Genomic DNA, 26,596 nt, shown 5'->3' with positions numbered 1-26,596 from the left:
TATGCATGACCTTGCTCCAGAGATTCCTGAAACAGAGTATACATTCCTTTATGGACACCTGTATGTTAATGAGACAGGATCTACAAAATTAAAGTGAGAGCGAGATACTAAATCGTGGCCTGAGCAGAAATAAACTTTGGACCTCTTGATTACCAACCGATAGCATGACCACTAGATTGTCAAGTTGGCTCTGATGTGGTTTTAATTTTATATATAATATTTAACCTATATGTATAACACATTTGTTTCTCTTTCTCAGGCTGGCTATCTCCAGTTGCACAAGAACCTCATGCAGCATATTGTAAATTCTGCAAGAAGATCCTTGTGGCCGACAGGCATTGCTTACTACTTCACACCGCATCTCGGAAACATCAAAAGAATGCTACAGTGCATGAGGTATCACAGTCCCATCTAATTTAAAACTATAAGTCCACTCTTTTTAAACCTATAACAGGGTGGCTACTCACCAGGAATTCCGAGAATTATTCATACATTCTGCATGAATTTTTCTCCGTGGACGTGAAAAATTGCAGCTCTTAATACAAACCCCATTGAAGTTATACATATTTATAAATGCCCTGTGGCAAGTTTTTCACACTTTAGCTTTTATTTTTATCGAGGAAGGAAAGGAAAGCTGCATGGAGAATAAAACGAAATTCAATCTGTTTACTTTGCAAGAACAACCTACCTGACTGATGGAAGATTATTGCAAGATAAGATATCTTGAAGTTGATTAGGTAAATTTTAGTTCGAAATAGAGAAAACATCTGCTTGTGTCCTTGAATTTTTGGAAAGTTCGCCTTGATAACGGGGAATTATACTTCAATTTTATCATGGTCAGCCTGTATAATTATAAAACAAACCTTGCAGATGCTTTTTTTAACATGACATTAAAAAACTTCTTAATTCATGTACAGGCAACATTCTTGATAAAAACTGCACAAAACAAATAAACAGCATGCATGATACAAGACATTTTAAAAGTCCCAGTCCTCAAAATCAGGGTCAGTTAAGACACAGCAAAAAAGACGCAGTCAAGATTTTGCATTTACTTTGTTTTGTGTGATTTTTAACAAACTTTTTTTTAACCTCATTTATGCATTATTTTGATTAAAAAGCCAGTGGTTTTTTGTGTAGAGAGATTTTTGTGAAGCAGTTAAATTCCTGACACTATTTTCTGATGTAAATTCATTGTGTAAATCTAATACTGAGAAAACTGTCACAATGTATTTTGTGCATAACACCCCTTCCCAACACTTCCTTAGTAGTGAGCAATAACATTAAAACTGTTTACAGCAAACCCTCCGATGTGGAGTAAAATAATTGAAAGACTAGTGTAATTCTTCACTATAAGTTTATTAATCAATACCGTGATATACACTAAGATTACAAGACTTTGTATTTTTAAGTTTGTGTTCTTCCCAGGAGATATTGTCTAGGCCATTGAAATGAATGCCCTGTCTTCCATTTCCATGTGTATTTATGTTTTACCATTGTTAACCTGCTGATTCGTCATCTGGGAGATCAAAACCTTTTTTATTTTAAATATATACTTCACCAGGTGGCTACATACAGGGGAACCTTTTATCTTCTGATTCACCATCTTTTAATGACAATCTCTGCCACATTATTGTGGATAACTTGTGGCATTTGTCTTCAGTCATTATAACTTGAATGTTAGGTTAACAATACAGTCTGTGAAGTCTTGATTTTATATTCCCATGCTTTAAATTTTCCCCCTTTGTACATTGTACCTATCTGGTCTCTGTAATTGTCTAGATTACATGTATGGAACAGGTAAATTATATTTAACTTCTTCATGTTGAAAATAAATCGGTTTACCTAAATATTGAACATATTTAATCTTCGAAGTTTTAAAATTTAAGATTTAGTTGCCTGTTATAAACATAGAAGCTATTTTAAGCAACTTCATACTGGTAATGTGCGAATTACTCACAATTAAATACAAACTTTAGGCTAAAAGATTAAAAATCGGCAACTTACGTGTGTGAGTATGAGATTTTTCGTACTACGTTTCGGAGGTTACACTACCTCCTTCTTCAGGTTTAAAAGATGTTATTCAGACACCTGACATGGTGCCTCGTCGTGAAAGTGAAGGTTAAGGATTTAGGTTAAAAAGTTGCTTGAAGGACACTTTCTAAAAAAGAATATAAATTACACATCTAAAACCGCGCAATACTATAAAAACAAAAGAACATCCAAGGCTGAAGTTGGCGAACTGCTGACCAATGCTCAGGGTAGGCGAATGCACGGTGTCAGCCCGTACCTGGGGAAAGAGAACTTCCCCTCCTCAATTCTTCCAAACTGGGGCTCCTTGGATTGGTGACTCCCGAGCCCCAGTTTGGAAGAATTGAGGAGGGGAAGTTCTCTTTCCCCAGGTACGGGCTGACACCGTGCATTCGCCTACCCTGAGCATTGGTCAGCAGTTCGCCAACTTCAGCCTTGGATGTTCTTTTGTTTTTATAGTATTGCGCGGTTTTAGATGTGTAATTTATATTCTTTTTTAGAAAGTGTCCTTCAAGCAACTTTTTAACCTAAATCCTTAACCTTCACTTTCACGATGAGGCACCATGTCAGGTGTCTGAATAACATCTTTTAAACCTGAAGAAGGAGGTAGTGTAACCTCCGAAACGTAGTACGAAAAATCTCATACTCACACACGTAAGTTGCCGATTTTTAATCTTTTAGCCTAAAGTTTAAGCAACTTGAACTAGGATATAACATGTGGTGTTTTATTTTCTGAACTGTGTCTGTGAACACAGACATTCTCCATTTAAGTGGCACTTCATAGATTTCTTGCTGAAAGTTTTCTTTTTCTTTTTACAGATATCTTCTGACAGTGCAGGCAATCAAGTAGATGATGATTTGTCAGGGTGTAATAAGGTATGTGTGATTCATACATCAGTAAGAAGAGATAGTAAAAGGGGATAATGGATTCATTTATTCATTTCTGTCCAGAGGCAGGACTTTCCTTGCAACCTCCATGCTGTTCGATGTTCAGCTCTTCACTTTGTAGCACCCATTTATTTTGATGTCAATCATTTGGAATCTTCTTCTTCCCCAAATTTTCTTTCCCTCGACCATCCCTTAGGATGCAGTTTCCTCTCATCCGGTGACCCCACCAATTTATTTTTCTCTTCATGATTATCTCCAGCATTGATCTCTCTTCCCCAACTCTTTCTAGCACTGTTTCATTTCTCACTTTTTCTGTCCATTTCACACATTCCATTAGTTTCCATAACCACATTTCCAGAGCTTCCAGTCGCTTTTTCCTTACTTGTTCTCATTGTCCATGTTTCCACACCATATAGAGCTACACTCCATACAGATCCACATAAAATATTTTTCTTTCTATTGGAGGCTTCCTTCGCCATTGCTATTCTTACTTTTATTTCTTGGATGCATTTCATATCATTGCTTATGATGTATTCAAGATATTTAAAGCTGTCTACTTGTTCGATTTTCTCACCTCTGATATTCACATTTGCCTTCCTCTGCTTTCTTCCGATCACCATTGCTTTCGTTTTATTCACATTTATTTTCATTCTGTACTGTATGCTTCAAATTTCACATGTTGGTGATGTTATTAATTAATAGGTTAGCATGCAACATTAATTGGACATTATCAATTGTCTAGTGCTTTTAACTACTTAAATGTATATCATAAAATTACACCTATTAATGCTTTTTTACCGCATGAAGTTGCCTTTGAGAGTGGAAAAGTTGTGCATTGGCTCTCGGCATATTAAGAAAATCTTGATCAATTGGTCATGTACAGTATTACACTATGTGTACTGAAGATAATGCAGAGCATAGTAATAGCAATTTTGTTAGATAAAAGGCCATGACAGGTTGAATGTGGTCTGCAGACCTTTGGGTGACCCTGGTATAGAAAATCTGAACAGTATAGGAGTTCCTAAGATGTAGTATTTCAAATTGTATTCCAGGGTACACAGACTGATAAGGGACACACTGAAAAGAAGCAGCCAATTTTAAGTTTACAGTGTGCAAGTGACGATGATGATGACGACAATGATGGAATTGGGATCTCAGATCAAGCTGAAACAGAAGATCGGAAAGTTATAGAAAAGGTAAAGTTGCATTTGAACAAATCAGGGGAAAATTTCAAACACATATTTTATTAAATTACCTCAAATATTTTTTGTCGCCACATTTCATACTGCTATCATCAGGAATTGGAGTAGAATTATAAACAAACTGTTACTACATTTTCTTGTGCTATGAATTAGTGCATGTGTTGAAAACACTTGAGACTTGTGATGAGGAATTGTCCTAAGAGTTTTTTAAGTCTAACAATCTAATCTCAAATGACAATGCATTCAGTTTTGACTCATATTTTGAAGATTTTTTTTTCTGGATTTTTACTAAGTTTGGCTTAGTATCTTGAAGATAAAGCTGAAGAACAGGCAGGCAGAAAACCACATGTAGTTTTATCCTGAAAATGCTAAATTGATCGTACTAGAATATAGGAGAAATTCTTCAGAAATTGAGCCAAGATGATTCCATTATTGTTCGTATTGTTTGATCCTACTAGTGATACTTGAATTTGTACATTAAACGTATTCAGAATGATTGTAGTTCTAAGCACACAAATATTAAATTACAGTATTTTTGTTGTAGTAAAAATCGCAATTTTAATCACTTGTTATTAAAATAGTATTTTTTTGTCTGTCAATTAATTTTGATACTTTTGCATTATTTATTGGATATTAGTTGGAGCTCTTGTTTGAAGTGGGATCTGAACCACTATGTGCCTCCACCTGGTTCAAACCCAGGTCTCGGCGATTATAAGGTGATGGCATTACCACTATGCCATCACAGAGAGCCTCGTTGGATATTATACTGCAGGACATGAAAATGCAAGCTTCAAGGTCAACCATCTCTTTCCTTGTACAAAATAATCGGTGTTACGAATTGTGCTCAGCATTTGAAATGTTTTATTCATTCGTTGAGAGTTTCTCTTGTTATTTTCTGTCACATGATATATTTAATGAAAAGTATAAAATAAAACATAAAGAAGTCTAAAGTCTGAAATATGAAATCAGAGGAAAGAAGTGTCAGCACAACATGGCAACAGTGCCCTGGCTACGCATGACCATGAGGCTCACATTTTCGTGTCCTGCAGTATAAAATATTCTTGATTGAATTTGTTATATCCAATTCTACATTCATCAGTTCTGATAATTTTGTCTGAAATAACTTGTGTGTCATAGCTTCATGATGAATATATTTTTGTATGGTCTTGCCTTAAAGCAAATTGAAACATTCAATAGCACAAAACAGAAAAGAGAGGGAAGGGAAGGGGGATAGTGGAAATTTACCATTACATTTACCTGAACCAAACAAAGATCAAATGTTCATAACTATCGTAGCACACTTGCATGCCAAATCCGATTGCAGAAATGAATTTCCGAGGGAAAAAAGAAAAGCCTAACAATATGGCAGTCACGTTCGGTCATACCCTTTCTTTGCTGGGGTACTCAGATATTTCATTTTCCATTTCGTTTCCAAAATAGAAGTATAATGAATGCTTAGTGTCGTTACTTGTTGTAACCTGCCTTTGGCTCGACTTCTGTTGCTTTTTACAGTAACCTGCATTCATTACAAAAAATAAATCTAATAATCTGTTCTTTTGAATCAAAAGTTGTAGTACCAAAATATTTTACCCATGACCATGCATATTGGAACAACTCAGTACTTACTTGAACGTTCAGTTTAACAAAATACTGTCTGCTTATTTACAGAATAAGAATATATATTTTAAAAAGTTGCAAATAACTCCCACAAAAGTTGCACGATCCAATTTAATTGAGTGATATTCTCTGTTCATATGCCAGCCTAGACCTAATTGAAATGAACATGAGCTTTATACTCATACGCAGAATTGGTTCTTTTTTTAATCGAGGAAGGTAGGAATTATAGTCATACAAAAAGGTATTAAACTTGTTCTGAAAATATAACAAAAAAAGTAATTAATTATTTATGTGCAATTCTTAATTAATTGAAACTGATCTGATTGCCTTGCCCACTGTTATTGTTCCTTTAATCCAAGATTAAATAAAGTGACAACTTGACAGTGTCGAATCTAGAAAGTCAGTCAGTAGCTCTGGCAACGAAGTACTTAGCTCTGAAGAAACAACTCTTTTTGGTGGCTTGAAAAGAAAAGTATTCTCAAAATAACAACATACCCCAAGAAACTAAACGTTGGCTCTTCACCAAACAAATTAGAAATTTAGGTGAACTGTCTATGCATTTTTTAACCCTTAACCTTTAGCTGCCGAACATCTTGTGTGCCTGTATTCTCGTTCACGCTGGCGCATTTTCAAGCACGCACTTTTCAAACTTTCCTTGAAGTACAAAAAAAAGTAACAAGAACGATTTGTCGTAGACAGATGAAATTTGTTTTGTTTTCTTTCTTAGAGATTGGGCTTTCAGCAGATGTAAACGTTGTACATTCTGCCTCCCAATGTTAAACGAAGAAGAAGAAGGAGAAAGTTGAATTTTTTAAAAAAAATTGGCCTACGGCACCAGCATGCCCCCCTCAATGGATCAAAGTGAACAAAAAAATGTCGTATGTAGCGGTGGTACATTCCTACAACCGTGCAAGATTTTGTTGAAATCAGACTGATACTTCTTGGGAAAGAACTTAATAACCTTATATAAAGTGGCAGTATTGCAAGCTTCGTGACAATCTTCGAAATTTTGCTTCTAGAATTGGCCCTATGGATGCTGGAAGGACCAAATTTGGAGGGAAGCACGTCAAAAGACCACTCTATGAGGATGTGTAATGCACGTGCCACAACTTTCAAAAAAAGAAATTGAAATTACGGGGTTCAGAAAGTATGCAAAATTACGGAAAATTTCGAACTTTGGGCTAATGGTCACATTTAGCTAAATTGTGAAAATGTATATGTATTGGAACTGCAATTTTTGCAGTTGCAAATATCATATTTTATTATTTCAGGTGATAGATGTTGTATGGCCTCTGCCAAGGAGAGGGCTGCTCTCATGCTCGGTGACTGACACGTCAAGAGGCTTGCCTGCTGCAGGTCTCAGTGTTAGTCTTTATATTCTACAGGAGGGCAAGTGGATCCTTTCATGCGAGGGGTGAGGATTTTATCATGCTTTTTCCTCTAATTTAAATGGTATGTTATGTTGTTTTAATATAGATTGATTGATGCATATAGTGTACATATATATATATATATATTTTTTTTCATCGTTTGCTAAACCTAGAATGGTTCTCACATCAACTTACCCTTTTAAGATCTTTAAACATATTATTAAAAGTTTTAATATGTGGAACTCCCCTTGAGAAAGACTTTGCAATGGGTTTAATATGTTGAAAGAAGACAAAGTTGAGAGACACATTAATTGGTTTATTATTAGTATCGGTCAATTAATCACATTGGTTAAATCTAGCTTCCCCGATGGCATAGTGGTAACATCGCCACCATGTATCATGTAACATCCCACATTCAATACCTAGTGGAGGCACATAATGGTTTGAATCCACTTTATAAGTCCAGTCCCAATTACTCTATCTGTGCATAAGGTGTACTTAAAACAACCTTTTGTTAATTGTCAAAATTGCCAATTATTTTACCAATTCAATATTTCTCTAAATAACATGTAATTTAGTTCTGTTATTTTGCTATTATATGAATACAGATGTGTATAACTCATATACAGGGTATGGCAATTTTGCAACACTGGATATAGCTAGTTGTTGTGTCAGAGGTAACATGTGACTACTGCTATTTTGCAGCCTCTACTTTACTATTCACTTACGATGGAGTTGTGGAACGGGGTACAGCGTGCATTTGCTGTAAAAGAGTATTACAAGAAAAGAAGTCCTACCTGTTCGGCATGTTGGACTTCTTTGTACAGCACTTTCCATTCTGAGAATATTGTCTGGCATACATACACACTTTACTTTACCAGCACTTTTCTCCAAGTTCTTAACCCATGGTGGCATATTGGAACATTGAAATGTTATTGGAATGCACACGCTAAACGGAAATGCAACTATCATTATTTTTGTAATACGCTTTGACAGTGAATGCGCACTGTGCGACTCCATCATAACTGAATAGTAAAGCACAGGCTGCAAGATTGTGGTAAATCATATGTTACCTCTGATGCAACAACTAGCTATACTAAGTGATTCAAAAACACCCAATTCATTGCCGCACCTTCTACTTTGATATTTTAAAGTAAATGCCTAAAAACACACTTTCCTTTTTCTGAGGCAAAAACATATTTCACTTTCCTGGTTGCATATATCAATTAAAGAGGTGAATGAACCATCCCAGGTCATCATGAAACATTTGCAATTTTATATCAGAATTGGAAATTTTATATTAGTGCTTTATTAGTATCAGCAGAATTTCATATTAGTTCATCTCTTTTTTTATACCTAATTATTTTCCACATGTAAGTACCTATAGTAATTTAGTGCACAATTATTAATAATATTAATATACTGTAAAGTTCTGTGACCCAGGAAATTAACAGAACTGTTTTACATCTGTTTTGTGGATAAGTAAGTACTTTATTTCAGTATATTAATTTGCTACTGCATATCTCATATCTTGAAACATTAATAATAATAATAATAATAATAATAATGTGCAGAGTAAATAATGTACAGCAAAATACATATTCATAATGTTGCTTTTTTGTTTAAGTATTCATATTTAGTATGATTATGATCTTTGACTAATTACCTTTCCATTGAGAAATATTGTTGGAGTAGAAGTTTATTGATTGAAGAGATTTCTGATTTCTAGTAACATTGGGTTTGAAATTTTGCAGTGTTACAGATTCACTGGGACAGTACTCAGAGTTTATGCATCAGAAGGATGCACATGTTGGTAGATACAAGCTGCATTTCGATGTCGACAGATATTTTGCACTACGACGGCATGGGTGTTTATATCCTTTTGTAGAGGTAAGTCTTTTTTTATGTTAACAAATTTATACAACAACAACAACAAAGAAGATTACTATTTCACATTATGTATTTTAACCATGTTATACCCTAAAATTTAATCTATGTTATGTGATTTATATCTTGAATTATTTATATAAGACATAAGCAAGTTACTAAAGATATATCTGCGAAACTTACTTGTAAATATTCTATTAATTTCTGTGGCCTCTGCCACCATCCAATTGGGAACTCAATGCTTTACAGTAAAGCAGAGGCAGAGGCCACCGAAATTAATAGAACATTTACAAGTAATTACTTACGTGAAATTTAGAGAATTTCTCACTTCCACATTGCACAATTTAATGGTTAAATCCTATTAATTTTGAAGATCCACTGTCTTCATTCACAAAAGGGTACGACGTTTGAAGCGGAGAAATTAGATCTCCTTTTGTGAATGAAGACAGTGGATCTTCAAAATTAATAGGATTTAACCATTAAATTGTGCAATGCGGAAGTGAGAAATTCTCAAAATTTCAAGTAAGTAATTTTAAACTGCATTTACTGCAACCATCATGAATTTACAAGTAAGTTTCACGAATATATCTTTAGTAACTCGCTTATTTCTTATATTATCAACCACGTTGTTTATTCCCCTCAACTTGAATTATTTCTATTGTCATTATGAAGTGGACTTGGACAGGCAAATTTAGAAATTTAATGTTTAGAGGATGAGGGGTATCGTGTTTACAAGCACATGCATTCTTCAAGTGATGAGTGGTATCCCTGTCATACCACCTCCATGTGGCAGCAATTACCACGTCGTTTCTTCAAATAGGGTTGCTACGATTTTTTGATTATTTAAAATTCTCTGACATTTCCAGGTTTTCCAGTCCAAAAGTAAAATTTTTCCAGACATGTTTATCATCATAATTTTTGCTTTTGAACCTTGTGTTTTTCAATTAAATATATAATCTGGTAATCATTATGAATATTCACTCTCACAACTTTTTTTTTTTTTTTTTAGCAAATTTCATTCTACAAACACAAGAACATGTGAAAATTCTAAGAGTAAAATGTAAAATTACAATCGGCATCAAATGTATTAGGTGCTACAATCACGTTCATCTAGCCTTCAGGCTAAGGTAACAGAGGTACATTATTTCACCATAACAGATCTCCACAATATGGAAACAACAGAAAAAGTTCATAAACCATACACTTTTTTTTTCTTTCTTACATTTATTAGTACACAGCATCTGGAGAAATTTTTGTTGCATATAGGAATTCTCCCTCCGGGGAACGTGGCACTGACCGTGCTTTGTTGAGGCTGAGAGCTATGCCAGTCAGCCTTATCTGGAAAATTTAATTGTTCAGAAATCCCAACATGTGCCTCGAAAGGTGGATAAAAATGTTGACTTGCCAGCCAAATGGAAATCGGACATAAATATGACCACCTGGAACGTAAAGACAATGCTAGCCCCTGGGAATATGCAGGACATAGCACAAGAAATATTAAATAATGGTATACAGATAGCAGCATTACAACAAATTAGATGGGCTGGAACTCTACATTGTTCTGTAGAATTATTTTCCTGTAGTTTACGTGTGTTCTCGTGAAACGTCACAACAAAAAACTGTTTTCTTATGCTTGTAATAACCGTAAACTACAGGAAAATAATTGGACAAAAGAGACTTCACGTTGTTTTACAGTGGAACAGGACAGAGTGGTACAGGTTTCATAATAACGAAAGAAGCAAAATTTGTGCCGGTATGTGACAGAATATGCAAGATCAGAATTAAAAGATCTTCTAGAAATACAACAATTATATCAGCATATGCTCCCACGGAAGATAAGGATGACCAAGAGAAAGAGGAATTCTACAATAAGTTAGAGTAAACACTAGAAGAATAACCGAAGCATGATTTAATTACTGTTATGGGAGATTTTAATGCTCAAATTGGTAAAGAGGATAACAAAACAGGAATAAGTGGATCTTACTCTTTACACAGAGAAAGGAATATCAATGGTAATCTACTCGATCCGTTTGCAATTAGGAGAAACTTGATAATAAAAAGCACTTGCTTCCCACATAAAGATAAACACTTGGGGACATGGATATCTCCAGATGGAACAACAATAAACCAAATGGACCGTGTCTTGGTATGTCAGAGATACTCCTCTTCAGTCATAGATGTCAAAAGTTGTAGAGGACCTAATTGTGACTGATACGGTCCAGGTATTAAGTGTATAGCTACAAGGCTTGGCCATTACGGCCAGAAGAAGATAAATCATAAGCAGATGTATTCTGTGTATAATCTTGCTGTATAAGGATTCAATGTACTTGAATGTTTCGGACATAACGTCCAGTTTCTATTAAATATGTTAATTGTTCACCGTCTGGTTTTTATCTTGTGCAACTTATATTAATCTATATTACCATTACCATGTCCTTAACTCCGAACCTATCAATTTGGCGCTGCGGATAGTGAATAGAGGATTTGAATGATTCTAATTGTATCGTCAGGATGACTTTATCGGCACGGGATACTGACAAGTAAGGTTTCATGTAGCAAATCAACAAGACTGTGTCTTACAGGTAACATTTAAGTTGCTAATTTTGTTCACGCTTTTGCAAAAGCAAGTTTCAGTTACACATCATAACTTTCATACATGCCAGTGATTTCTATCAGTTAATGTAATTTGAAGTTTCAATAACATGGCTCTCAACATTACATTCAGCGAATTTGCTGAAGAAAATGAAGATATCGAAAATTATTTCATGCGTTTTGATCAACTCTGTCTTGCCTAGAATGTGGCAAATGAAAGGAAAGCCGCAGTTCTATTAGGAGTTATTTGTCCTAAGGCTTTTCAAGTACTTTGCAATATTACGGCTCCTGAAATGCCATGTAATCTAACATATGCTGTCATTCTCGACAAAATGGTTCAGCACTTCAGGCCCAAAACCAACAAGTTTACGGAAAGATTCAAGTTTCGAAAATTTATTCAGTCTCATGGAGAATCAGTTACTCAATTCGTAGTGAGAATCAAACAACAAGCAGCCAAATGTGCGTATGAGCAGTATTTAGATGAGGCACTTGTTGAACAATTCCTTGTTGGTGTACAGTCAGACAGTACTAGAAAAATATTATTATCTGAAAGTGATCTATCCTTTGCTAAATGTCAAGAAATTGCTTTGCATTGTGAGTTATTAGAACGAGAAGTTAAATTATTCTCGAATAAGTACAATGCAGATTCTGTGACTCTTGCCACCAACTCAAGAAATTTGACACAGATGAATCCAGATTGCCACACAGGCCCTTCGACGAGTTCACGCTCGGGCGAAATGAAGCAGAACAGCCGCAATCAACCTCAGAAATCAATAGATACCAGGCAAAAATTCACACTTCCAGTGCGGCAATTACACAAAGAATCACGCACAAGGTCTATGTCCGGCAAGAAACACAACCTGTAGCTACTGCAAATGAAAAGGCCATTGGAATATACAATGCAGAAAGATGCAGAATGATAGAGCAGTGAATAGAACGTCCAGTTCAATCTCACGGAGCACAACATCCGATGAGTTGTCTACGTTCAGCTTCAACCATCTCAACACTGATGCGCTCAGTCTTCATTCCACACTGGTTACTTCTACTCAACATATTTTGGATCAGCAATTCAGTTCGTATAGCTTCATAATAAAATCTCCAAATCAATAAGTGTATTGTTAAATGTGAAGTAGATACTGGGTCTGCTGTTACTCTTTTCAACGAAAAGTATTTTGACCAGTTGTTTCCACACTATGTTAAATCTAATTCCAGCCTAAGATTACGAGGTGTAAACGAAGGATATGTATGTGTTACAGCACAAACATCCGTCAAATTATACTTAGACAATAGGGATTATACTTTACCTGTCTTTCTCTGTCAGGAGAAACTTTTATATCATATCCATTGATCGGTCGTACATGGTTGGACATTATTCAACCATCTTGGAGGCGATTATTAGTTACAGCTAGTGTTCTTTCAACTAACACCGTACAAGGTAATATTACTAACGCTGGTGCCGACGACCTAAGGTGAGAAATTTATTCTAGATAGGAGAAAATCTTTGATGGTGATTTGACCAAGCCCATTGCACCTTATTTAGTCGATATACCACTGAGATCCAACTCCGCACCAGTATTTCATAGACATTACGAAGTTCCTTACGGTATTCACTACCGTGTTCAGGACTCCATCCGAAATCTAGTGAAAGTAGGGTTATAGGAACCGGTCGAATATTCTGATTGGGCCTCACCACTTGTCGTTGTTACCAAGAAAGATGGCTCACTTCGTCTCTGCACTGACTTCTCAGGAACGGTGAATAAAATGACTGGAAACGTCAAGTTTCCCATTGCTAGAGTCGAGGATATTTTCTCTAAGTTGGCCAGGTGTAACTACTTTATGGTAATTGACATTCAAATGGCTTACGGACAGTTGGAACTTGCCAAACCCATCACTGTCGTCAACATACCTTGGGGATTATATAAACCTCACAGACTACCTTTTGGCATCAACATAAGTGGAGATCTGTTTCAAATGGTCCTAGATGACATTCCTGGAGTTTCCTTCTACTTTGATGACGTCATCATCGGAGGTGAAACATTGCAAGAATGCTTCACATGCACGTGTGATGTCCTGAGTCGTCTGGCCAAACACAATGTGAAAGCAAGCGCCAGCAAAAGCCAATTCCTAACCTCATCTATCGAGTACCTAGGATACAAGATTGACGTCACTGGTATACGGCTGTCAGACAAGAACTTGGAAGCCATCCTAAATTCTCCACCACATCAAGACAAATCACAATTACGATCTTTCATCGAGATGATCAACTTTCATCGAGAGTTTGTTCCCAACTTAGCTTTGAAACTTCACTTCTTGGTTTCTTTACTCAAGAAAAACGTATCTTGGAACTGGGACAATAACTGTCAACACGAGTTCGACAGCATCATGACAGAACTTTGATAGGCAAATCCTATTGTGCCTTTCGACCCAACAAAGCCAATTGTACTTATCACCAATGGGTCTCCTTTCGGCTGTGGCGCACAATTGTGTCATCGAGCCGACGACGGTCTGCAGACCATTGCCTGCTCTTCTACCACCTTCAGTGAGATGGAGCGGAGATACTCCCAGGTAGAGAGAGAAGCTCTAGCTATAGTTCACGGAATCAAGCGATTTCACAAATTTTTACTCGGATCCAAGTTCGAGATTGTTACAGATGCACGTGCTGTAAAGTTTATCTTTTCTCCGGATCGAGCCAGTTCAAAACATTCATCCAATAGGTTGATGAGATGGGCTCTACTTTTATCTTCATACCGATATAATATAATTCATTCCAGCTAAGCTAAGCAGGTTGCCTATGCAAACACATGACACAATACCAGCTGGAGAAGAAGAACTTCATGTATATTTCGGGTCCATTGAAGACTCTATAGCTCCTCTTTGTCGAGACTCAATACAGAACGCCCCTTCAGAAGACCCACTGCTTTCATTAGTTGTCTCCTGTGTAGTAAATGGTTGGCCAGATCAACTCGACACGTCTACCAAACGGAAGAAGCTCGCACCTTTCTTCGAAAGAAGAGCTCACCTTACGTACAAGCAGGGAATACTCATGTGGTCGGGTAGACTTATCATTTCCACAGTTAAACGGAATTAAGTTCTTAGAGCTTTACACGATGGACACATAGGTTCAACTCGCATGAAAGAGTTGTGTCTATCCAGATTTTGGTGGCCAGGCATGTCAGCAAAGATTACGGATTTTGTAGCGAGCTGCAATACATGCCGAGCTAATGCTCCTAAGGTCCGCAACGGACCCGATTCTTCATGGCCTCTCGCTTCTTATGTGAACGAGACATGGCATATATATAGACCACTTTTTCTTTGCAGGGCGTAAGTTCCTACTGATAGTAGACGCCTTCAGCAAGTGGACAGAAGTATGGCCTGTACACACATTGGACTCAAAGGAAACGATCTGCTGGCTTATGCAATCTTGCGCCACGCTAGGGATACCAAATACTATCGTATCCGACAACGGCCCAACGTTCACTTCTCTCGAATTTCGTAACTTTTGCCTTAAGAATGGCATCAAACATGTTACTTCACCACCTTATCACAGCCCTAGCAACGGCTTAGCCGAACTATACGTTTGTACTGTCAAAACCGCTCTTGTCAAGCTTATAACTGACAAACCCAATCTGAGCACACTTGAACTTGATATGGGGATTGCCAACCTTCTTTTCATTCTTCGGAACACGCGACTGGGTGGAAAAGGAAGCCTACCAGCACTTTCGGTCTTGAAACACCGACCCAGATTTTGGTGGGAACAAAACAATCTGCCTCTGTCTAGTGAATCTCCGTTCAAGCTGAGGAAGTCAGCAAAGTTTCGCCATCAACTCAGCAGTTTGGGTTCAATCGCCTAAACACGGTACTCCGAATTTCATCCCAGGAGTTGTTATTTGTCGTATTGGGGATAGCATCCTCTACGAAATCATGCTAGAAGATGGAATGAAACGAGTGGTACATCCCAGGTGGTTGAAGAGACGTGTTTCACGTGACACTGCAGATGGCGACGACTTCAACGTTACAATACCAAATAGAAATTCAGCCAACCCCAGTGGAACAGTACCAAAACCTACACCAGATCGAGCCGGATACCCAGGACCAGGTCCTAACATGCCTCACTCATTTCTGAGAAGTCAACCAGGATTCGCCACCCAACAGATCGATACGGTTATCAGCATACCTGATTTTTTTAATGGGACACCTGGAGGGATGATACGGTCCAGGTATTAAGCGTATGGCTACAAGGCTTGGTCTTCACGGCTAGAAGAAAATAAATCATAAGCAGATGTATTCTGTGTATAATCTTGCTCTATAAGGATTCAATGTACTTGAATGTTTCGGACATAACGTCCAGTTTCTATTAAATATGTTAATTGTTCACCGTCTGGTTTTTATCTTGTGCAACTTATATTAATCTATATTACCATGTCCTTCACTCCGAACCTATCAGTGACTCGGGCCATTTCCTTCTGAAAGTAAAAGTTCGAGAGAAAATAAAAGTAACGCAACAAACAGAACAACTGAGAAGAATAAAATGGAATGTGAAACAATGGAAGAAAGAAGAAACTAGACAGAGATGCCAAGAGGGTATAACACAAAAAATACAAAGATGGACAGAAGACGAGAGGGGTTCAATCCAAAGACACTGGGAGAAAATACAGGGAACTTTAAAAGAAGTAGCAGAAGAAGTAATCGGAGGACATAAACAAACAACAGCCCCAAAACCATAGTTTGATGAGGATTGCGAGAAAGCAATAAGGGAGAAAAATGAAGCAAGGCAAAAGATGATACAAAAGGAAACTAGAGGAAACATTCAGAAGTACAGCGAAAAAAAGGAATATAGCTAATAAGGTGTGCAAACAGAAAAAGAAAGAGATAAGAAAGATGCAGATGACAGAGATAGATGACTGAGTAAACAAAGTGAAACATGGAAAGTATATGCTGCAATCAAAGAAGTAAACAAAGGCTATCAACCAAAGGAAATTGGATATAGAGATAAAAATGGAGCAATGATAGGATATCAGTATAGGAAATTAGAAAGATGGGCGGAATATTACCAAGAACAACTAGGGAAAGAAGTGGAAGAAACGGAACTAACAGGAGCACTTGGAAATACTGTATATAATCAAGGTAGTACCGAAGATACACCAACGTTGGTGGAGATAGAAACAACAATCAGGAAAATGAAAAACAACAAAGTGCCAGGAGAAGATGGTATAATAAGAGAAACGATAAATATGGCAGGCCTGCCAATGAAAAAAGAAATTCATGAGCTCCTGAAACAATTTTGTCCAATCCAGAAAAAGGGGGGATCGCACAGTATACTCTACCGATAGACCAATAAGGTTGCTAAATGTGGTGTATAAAGTCCTTACCAGTATTAATGAAAGATTGAAAAAATACACTGAATACATAATAGAAGAATATCAGCATGGATTTAGACCAGGAGGGGGCACAACACATCAATTATTTGTAATACAACAGAAAATTTGAAAACACTACGAGCACGCAATAGACCTGATTTTATTTATTGACTACCGAAGAGCATTTGACAGTATAAACACCTAAACTCACTAAAGCCATGCAAGAACTAGAAATCCCTAATAAATTGATAAACTTTATAGAAATGACAATGAAACAGACCAGCTCAAAAGTAAAAATAGGGAACAGAACAAGCAGAGAATTCCCCTACTATAGAGGAGTCAAACAAGGATTATCAATTACACTTTTCATACTGGCAGTACATGTAGCAGTACAAACAGTAGATAAGAGAGGGTCAATTTTCACAAAGAGCACTCAAATATGCACGTATGCGAACAATATTGCAGTAATAGCAAGAACAGGAAATGATTTGAAGAGAACGTATCAAAGGCTGGAAGAAGCTGCAAACAAGTTAGGATTAGAAACTAATGTCAATAAAACAAAATGCATGATTATTACACAAAAACCAGCTCAATATAGAGAGAAAAAGATAAAAATGAATGGGAAGGAATTTGAAAGAGTCTGCTCATTGCAGTACCTAGGTTGACTATAAATGAACAAAACAAAAAAGGCAGCATGATAAAGGAAAGGATATGCATGGGCAATAGAGCTTAGGCAAACATGTGGTTATTAAAAAGCAAATTAATATGCAGGAAACTTAAGATCACCATATACAAAATATTAATCAGACCAATAATAACACATGGTGCTGAGACATGGGTAATGAATAAAACAGAAGAGGAAGGCATTGCGCAAATTTGAGAGAAGGTGATACGCATAATTTATGGACCGATAATCGAAAACAGTTTCTGGAGAATAAGGACTAATGAAGAAATTAACAACATAATAGAGAAAGAGGATATGGTGAGATTTATTAAATCACAATGAATCCGATGGCTGGGTCGTGTACAGAGAATGGGAAAGGATAGAATGCAAAGGAAGGTGATGCAAGAGAAAAATTTACTCAACAAGAAGAGGAAGACCAAATGAAGAGATGGATGGATAATGTCCTAAATGATCTGCGTCACTTGAAGGTGAAAATATGGTGGGAGATTGCAGAGGACAGGGACAGATGGAGACACGTAGTTGAGGATGCCAAAGTCCACAAGGAGCGCCATATGGTAAGGTAAGGTGTATATAGGAATTCTATAGGAAATGCCGACTAAGATCTATAAAATAGTAGACGATAACCTCATCTTCACCAACCTTTCTGAAAATTATGATCATATTGTCAATGTACTTTAGGTATCAATCAGATATCTGGACTGTTTTTATATCAAAGTTTTACTTTGATATTCTTTCTAATATCTAGTATTATAAAGGTGAAAATTTATTACAGAAATTCGAAGGAACCATAGTTTTGCACAAGACTGAGAATCATAATAATGAAAGAAACAAGTTTCTAAACTGAATCTTTTTTGGGAGTGAAATCACAAGAACCAAATCCAGAAGTGGAAGTGAACTGCTTGTTCATTTTGCAACCTGACAAGCCAAATTCCCTGACATTTCCCTGTTTTCCAGACGTTTATCAACCATGAAACTATACATGATATTTCAGTTTTATCTTTTTGTTCATGTGCATACATAAACATACATACTCAAATCGCAAAAAAATTATTGTTACTATTAACAAATGCAATTTGAACATGTAGATTTTCCCCTATGAACATTATGGGATAGAATTCATAAACGCTGTATTACACTTCATCCACCACTTTTTTATGATGTATTTTAATTTTTACAGATAATAATGTAAACAAAATAACTTGTTCACAACATGCAACAATTAGGGGCCTACTGGGAAATACTCGATTTTCAAAATTTTCCCAAAATTATATGGTTTTCTAAAATTTTACATATTTTCCATTTTTTGTTACCAAAATTAGGGAACAGGGATTACATGTCCCCAAAGAGTTGTCCTTTGTCATGCTGCCCTGCAAATTTGGTCCATCCAGCATTCATCGCACCTTCAAAGGACTAGCATTACAGAATTTGGTTGTTGTTTTTTTCATTATCTAATGTTGTATACTCCTTGCCATTAGCAAGGGATTAAAATTTCCATTTGCTGAGATTTCAGTTCAGTTGTATTTTGACATGGCTGAAGAAAGCAAACCAAGATGGACTTGCTTGGAACACATTCAAATATCGATCTCTTCGTGTAATGGACCCAAAACTGATTTTCTTGCAGTCTTAGCAAGTTCTGAACCCACAGTTAGTGCGAGGGTCATTCGGAAAGTAACTTCTGTTTTAGTATAAAAGAAGCACCAGGACATTGTGAGAGTTTTTATTATATATAACTGAAAGAGACAACTCTAAGCTATTTTTCTACATAAGCACCATTTCTGTTGAGACACTTATCATATCGGCGAACAAGGTTTACAATACCCATGTCAAAGAAATCTGCTGCCTGTGTATTCAGCCACGAAAAAACTCATGGCAACTGTGTTTTTGGACAGAAAAGGGATACTCTTGGTGGAATTCCTGGAACGAGGCACAACAATCAACGCGCAAGTGTATTGTGAAACCTTGAAGAAATTGCGACGAGCAATTCAAAACAGGTGACATGGCATGTTGAGGTCTGGCATTGTTCTCATGCACGAACGCTTGCTCGCATACTGCTGCTCGAACCAAGGACATTCTCCAACATTTTTAGTGGGAATTGTTTGACCACCCTCCTTACAGCCCAGATTTGGCCCGTAGCGATTATCACCTCTTTCCACAAATGAAGAAGTGGCTAGGGTGTACAGCGCTTCAACAATGACCAGGAGCTCAAGGACAGTGTTCTGCATGGCTGAATGCACAGGCGGCTGATGTCTTTGACCTGGGTATTGTAAACCTTGTTCGCCGATATGATAAGTGTCTCAACAGAAACGGTGCTTATGCAGAAAAATAGCTTAGAGTTGTCTCTTTCAGTTGTATATAATAAAAACTCGCACAATGTTCTGGTGTTTCTTTTATACCCAAACGGAATACTTTCTGAATGACCCTCGTATAATCCTCTATGAGGTTTGTGTGTATGATGAGTACCCCTTAATCCTCTTTCAAAGTAAATTTTGAGTTTTTAGATGTGTTTTACTTTGTTCTTGATAATGAGTCAATGTCCATGACATTTGTTATAAACAGTACATTTGTTTTTGTTATTTTTGCCGACTCAAATTCATTTTATTGTCAAGAAGTTTGGGTGAAGGGGCAAAGAGCCTCAGTGGTGAAGTACTCAGGTGACTAAAAAACAGATGTAGTACACCAAGAAATTAACACATGAAAGTATGTTATGAGTAAGCATTAGAATTACTCTTTGAACTGCAGTCTTGAATGAACTTTACTATACTACTGAAAATATTTCAGGCTATGAATTAAAGTTTTACTTTTCATCCATTAAAAATTTCCATATGTTGTGTGTACGTAACGTAAGTCATGCGTGAACTCAAAATTATTGTTTTTATTTACAGGTTGTCTTTGATATCCAGGATGTAGAGCAACACTACAACATATGTCTTCAAATTAGTCCTTTTGGTTATGTCACATTTAGGGGAAGTTGATAAATTTCTCCCAATTTACAGGAACATTCCAGTTCGAAAGAAATTCAAACCAAAATATTTTTTATTTTATTGCTGTAACTGTGAATTTTCAGAAATATTTTAATTACACAGGGTGAGTCACCTAAAATTACCACCGGAAATATTTCGTGAACAACAAAAAATATTGAAAAACTACTTTCGCAGATATAAAGGTGTGAGAGGGGTTCATGAAATTTGTGGACACAGTATGTTCAACTAAGTAAGGAAGTATAATTTTCAACACAAACTTATGTTGTTGTTTTTGTTGTTTTTTTAAATTGAAACCCCCATATTATTTTAGTGCAATTCAAAGAATGGCTTTTGTTACATTGTAATATGTCAAGTAGTTCTCAAGTAATTGTAACGTGAAGTTGACGCTTGACACAGACATCTCTGAAGTAGGGCTGTGCGATATCGATATCGAGTCAATATTTTTAAAATATTGAAGCATTGATATCGTATACATATTACGGAATGAATTTTTCTCTACTTTCAATTGCACTAAAAATAATATGGGCTATCCATATTTTTTAAAAAAAGTTAGTCCCTCTCATACCTTTATATCTGCGAAAGTAGTTTTTCAATATTTTTTGTGCACAAAATATTTCCAGTGGTAATTTTAGGTCACTCACCTGTTTAGTTTTTAGTGATAGTTACAAAAGTGCTGTAAAGGTTGTATTTTATATGTTGATAATAACAGTATTTACAATTTTTTAAAGGGAAAACATTTTTATCCCTTTGGTAATTTTATGGCTAATTTCATAGTGATATGCTAATTACCAATATCAGATATCAGAAATAATATTTTTTCCATGGTACTAACTGATACCATTCAGGAATCCATATTGTGAATTAGTTAAGAAACGTGATTAATTATGTGGCAATATTATGTGCCAAAAAAATGGATTCCTTCAGAATAATTATAATGATAATAGACTGATTGTAATACTGTGTTTATGATGTAAATGAATATTAAAAAATATGTTTGTGTACAACTCTTATAGACTGACATAATAAGGTTTCAGTGTGTTTTTATATGTGTAACTAGTGAAAGTTTTTCCGGTATTAGATTTAATATCAGTAATCTGAAAAACTTTAATAAAAATATTTTCATTGACTGGCAACATTTTATGTTTGCCCACTGACATTTTGTCACACCAAATTTTGAATAATAATAATAATAATAATTAGAAAAAAATACTTTACTAATCAATTACAAACGATACAAGTTAGGGAGATTTCAGACCAAAGTGACACGCAAAACATACTGCTTGGGAACGAGCCAATCAGCAGCAAGTTTCACACCATAGTGGCATATCAGGCTGCACAAGCCAGTCGCAATTAGCCTTCCTGTGCATAAAGTGGACTTAAAAAATAACAACTCAAAACTTAATTCTCTCTCTTTGAGTACTGGCTGTTCAGTTTATATTAACTTAGCATGTAACCATCTGCTGTGCTTTCTGGTAGTCCTACAGAACAGTCTTGGTGGCCTAATGTGTTCAGTTCGATTCTCAACATAAATTACTCCAGGTTAAGTCATGCCTTGGGCATTGGCTGTCTTGGGAGTGTTAATTCATCTAATCACAATTCATGATTTTCGTTATGATTATCCAAAATAAACAGAAAAGCAGTGCAAAATAAGTGTGCTGCTCCTTCAAGGAATACATACACACTGTGTAATTGTCAGAACAAATAAGTGTATGAATTCTTTCTGCGTTGTTAGTTTGTGAGAAGGAGAAAGCAGTGTGCTTAAATAGTGATGTGAATAGGAAACATATGTTGTAACATGTATGTAAATTTAATAATCAGCAAAAGCAGAGTTGCCAACTTGGAGAATATGTGGGGCTAAATGACCACATTTTGTTCAATAGAAAAATGAGACAAGAACATTAAATCAAAATCCAGCATTTTTTTTTTGTTTGTTTATCTTAGTCATTGCAACCATTTCGTTATCATTAACTGATATTATATATACTTAAAAGTATGTAAAGAATTCACATGCATTATTTTTACCAATATTAAGCTTAATCTCATAGTCCTGCTAAAGAAAACAACAACTATTTTTGGTTATTAACATAAAAATGTTGGTTCACATTGATATGAATGCCATGCCCTCATGTAAATGATGAGCAGATGGGCACACTCCATGGAAGTTAAAAGTTTTGAAGAAATCAAAATATGGCACCATGCTTCCTCCCTCCCCTGCTGTCCAAATAAAAACAGGAACTGTGTAACCACAACTGAAAAATTCTACTGCGTTAGAACCTCACAATGCAATAATGTGTTCCTATGAGATTATAATTTAATATTAAATGTACTTTTGTAGGTTTTCTGGTCCCAATACTTAATGATATCCATAATTAGCAAAAAATTGGATGAATTGGACAAACTCTACAATAATACAACTAAGCTAGCAATATGAAATAACTTGTTCTAGAAGTTAAATCCTGTTTGAGTCACAGTTTTCACATAAATTTTCAATAAGTTAAAAAAATGTGTTATAATACCTTGTATCTTTGGAACAGCAATTGAAGAGAAGGAGGAAAAAGGAGTGTGTTTGTGTGTGTGTGAGAGAGAGAGAGAGATTTAGTGGGACTAAAATTTATAATAACAACCGATAGTAAATATGCGTCATCACAATTTTGTATAAGTTACCGTATATCTTTCCTGTTTTATTATTTGTGAAAAACATCAGAAATAATGTTTGTACTATTACATACATACATATATTTTGTAATATTGAGCATTGCATTTTGGTAGCCAAGTTTATTGAGTGGGTGTATGTGTGTGCCTTTTTACACTGTGTATGTATGTGTTGTATCTCTGTATTTGGTGTGTTTGCATGACTTTGGGTACATACCTACATTCAAGCTTTGTATGCTACTTTTTTTGTAATTGTATATAATAATAAATTGTTTAAATACGACATTGCTAATATATTTCTACTAGATGTATTCTGTTTTGGAGGGATGCATTATTACTTTTTGGTAAGTATACTGCAGGACACAAAAATGCTAGCCTCACGGTCACGCATAGCCAGGGCACTGTTCCCATGTTTGGCTGATGCTATCTCTCTCTGATTACAATATTTTATACTTTTCTTTAAATTCTGTAGAATTACGAACAATTTTTTTTTGAACCTCTGAAGTTTATTTTTCTTCTAAATCAAGTCTCAGCTTTTCAGCAGTTCAAAATTCTCCATGGTCATAAAAACTAAAACAGATCTATGCACATACTTTCTTATCAAAATCATCTAATCTGGTTATATTTCTCTCCATTTTGTAGTGTTTTCGTGGTATATGGATGTGGGCTTCATTTCCTTCCAAATTATCTATTCCCCTTTAAATGCTTTGAACAGTCATTCTGCCTCTCCAGTCAGCTTTTAAACTTGTTTGAGGTTAATACTACTTGCCATTTCTAGAATATCAGCTAACGTTTGGAAAAGAAGAAAAAAACTACACATGTGCAATAATACTCATACTTTATTTATTGAAGTTCTGCCTGCCGAATGGTTTCCCTCGATGTGGCATACAAGTGATATTTTCATTGTCATAGCACTATTAAGGTCACTCAGGGAGAGCCAAGGTAGCTGTCATTAAGGCATCTGACTACCATGCGAGAGACCCGGGTTTGATACCGGGGGGGGGGAGCCAGGATTTTTTCCACCTGTTCAAGTGGCTCCGGCACCCACCCAGCATAGTATAAAGTGGATACTTTGAGGAAACTGGGTAAAGGCAGCTGATGGTGCTGATCACATCACCCACACATTCAGCCATGATCAGGGAAGTGTGAGGTTCTAACTCAACACCCCTATACACATTTGTGGCATGGTGCAAATTTTAGGGGAGCACTTTATTTTTTAACATGCAATGAAATTAAACTCTCTCCTACCCTAATGTGCTTAAAAAACAAGAAGACTTGCAGCTACAGATGGAGGGGTGGTGGAATGACCGAATGTAGAAGAAATAATAGTTTGGATATTTTCTCTCTCTCTCGCTCTCTCGTCTGACAAGATGAGGTAGGCTGGTTTTTCGTGCCCAACGCTTTACTAAATGACTGACATAAAAAAAACCTCCTCTCTACAAATATGACTGCTGCTGGGAAGAGGTGAAAGAGGGGAGTGAGAAGACAGTTGACCTTGAAGCTCACACTTTAATATACTCCCAGTACAGTTCCTGCTGCTCAATGGTCTGCTGGCAGATCTTTCCAGCTACCACATAAGTGCTTCCATCCACTGAGAGGAGCCCTGGAAAGAGTGCTTTATTCTCTGCCACCCAGAACTCGTATTTTACCTTTATGATGGAAATTTGAATACTTGGGTGGCCACATTCCCAGTAGAGGGGAAGGGGAGCAGGTATTTCAGTAAGCGGAAAAGAATTTAGCATCTAATGGCTCAAATAACACACTGATGTTATTCCTTTGCCCTCTCAAAGGACTTGTTCAACAACATGGTCATTTGCTGTGTTTTCATTTGGCTACAACAGCCTGTAGGCAATAGATACTTATTGGGGAAATCTGTACTTGGATAAACCTGATCTATAAACCAGTAGCATATCCTGAAAATTTGACCTCGTTTACCACAATTGTTATTGTATGTATTTATTATGCACCCGCATGTAGGTTAATTGTCCTCCTCCGTGGCTGCGGGATGGCATGAGTTCGAGTCTGCCTGGGTTTAGACTGGTGGGGAAATTGGGGAGCTCTGAGTAGGGTAACCCAGTCTCAGGTATCTCCTATTATGGCTAGGGGTTCCACATGCTGACCCCCACGTCACCCCACCTCTAGGTAGGATTGTGGGAGAGAGATTGGCCTAGGCCCTTCAAGGGCTATCTAGCCATGGGTTATTTTTATTATTAGTATGTAGGTTAATTAGATATCATAGAAATAAAACAACCACTTGGAGTTCTCATATGATGATATATAATTAGCAATTTCCAGATATTAAAGCTAAATCTATATAAAAAGCATGGTAACATGGAGAATATGCCACTGCTATAAACTGTGGCACAACTGCATCTTCAGGACCAAATTCAGCCATATATAGTTTTTTTGTTAGACAATATACAGGGTTAGCCTAAAAGAAATAGACAGTTTAAACACTTTATAAATTGAAATTTGTTTGTTACAACAGAAAGCATTTAGTACCATTGCATAGAGAAAGTCTAAGTTTACAACCTCCTCTTCTCGTTTGTCTTCCTGACATCAGCATCACGTGAGCACCCTTACGTCAGTCGAGCAATATGGCTGCTAGTCAGCTAGAAAAGGTTTTCTGTGCGCTGAATTTGCAAAAACAAATCTGTTACTGTTGCGCACTGTCATTTTAGAACATTGTATGGCAAACGACCACCCACAAGGCAGTCCATCTATGATTAGAGCAAGAAAATTGAGAAAACTGGTTGTCTGTGAAAGGATAAAAGTCCTGGGATATAGCATTGATATTTGCCAGCTTACAAAAGGGTCACATTTGTAACTTAGCCATGTAAACTTCAGGACGTACTTTTCAAACCATGTAAGTATTTCAGTCCTATTATTAAAACCAGTGGCGGTCCCTCCATGGAATAGAGGGAACAGGCTGTTCCCTCCTATTTGTCGCCCTTTTCAACCACTTTCAATTCACTACGAGGACCGACAATTAAGTAATGAGAATGATTTTATATTGTCCCACATGTGCATTCTATCTCTGAAGTAACGCGTTCCTGATGTAGTGTGGTCCATAATCCACAACCTGGCAACACCTCATGAACTTGTGATAGGCATGCTGGGAATTATGCCGCCATGTCGGGATGGAGGTGCAAGGGTGTCGTCACGTAATAACTATGGAGCAGCGAGTGAACATCAAGTTTCATAAAGGACATTCTGAAAACTGCTTGCTGGAATAAACATTTCTTGAATTCTATTGTTGTGGAGGACAAAACAGAGCATTTTACTACGGTCCTTTTACGAACTAACAAATTGCTGAATGGAAGTCACTAAATTTACC

General features: G+C 36.5%; 1 protein-coding gene across 5 annotated transcripts in view; it reads left to right on the top strand.

Annotated features, from left to right (window-relative positions):
• The window catches only part of LOC145990922 (uncharacterized), a 28,718-nt gene extending 5,176 nt beyond the window's left edge, over positions 1-23,542 (top strand). For all 5 annotated transcript variants that reach the window (XM_083126451.1, XM_083126452.1, XM_083126453.1 and 2 more), the window contains exons 3-8: positions 260-396; positions 2,848-2,904; positions 3,969-4,112; positions 7,007-7,149; positions 8,860-8,995; positions 20,509-23,542. In XM_083126451.1, the coding sequence (XP_082982577.1) occupies positions 260-396; positions 2,848-2,904; positions 3,969-4,112; positions 7,007-7,149; positions 8,860-8,995; positions 20,509-20,598 (707 nt within the window). In that variant the 3' untranslated portion in view covers positions 20,599-23,542. The remainder of the gene's footprint in view (positions 1-259; positions 397-2,847; positions 2,905-3,968; positions 4,113-7,006; positions 7,150-8,859; positions 8,996-20,508) is intronic.
• Positions 23,543-26,596: the final 3,054 nt, after the last annotated feature.

The sequence above is a fragment of the Lepisma saccharinum genome, chromosome 8 (genome assembly GCF_977018435.1).
Source record: "Lepisma saccharinum chromosome 8, izLepSacc3.1, whole genome shotgun sequence".
Lineage (NCBI taxonomy): Eukaryota > Metazoa > Arthropoda > Insecta > Zygentoma > Lepismatidae > Lepisma > Lepisma saccharinum.
Note: the sequence above shows the minus strand (reverse complement) of the source record. Positions and strands in the feature narration are given on the sequence as shown.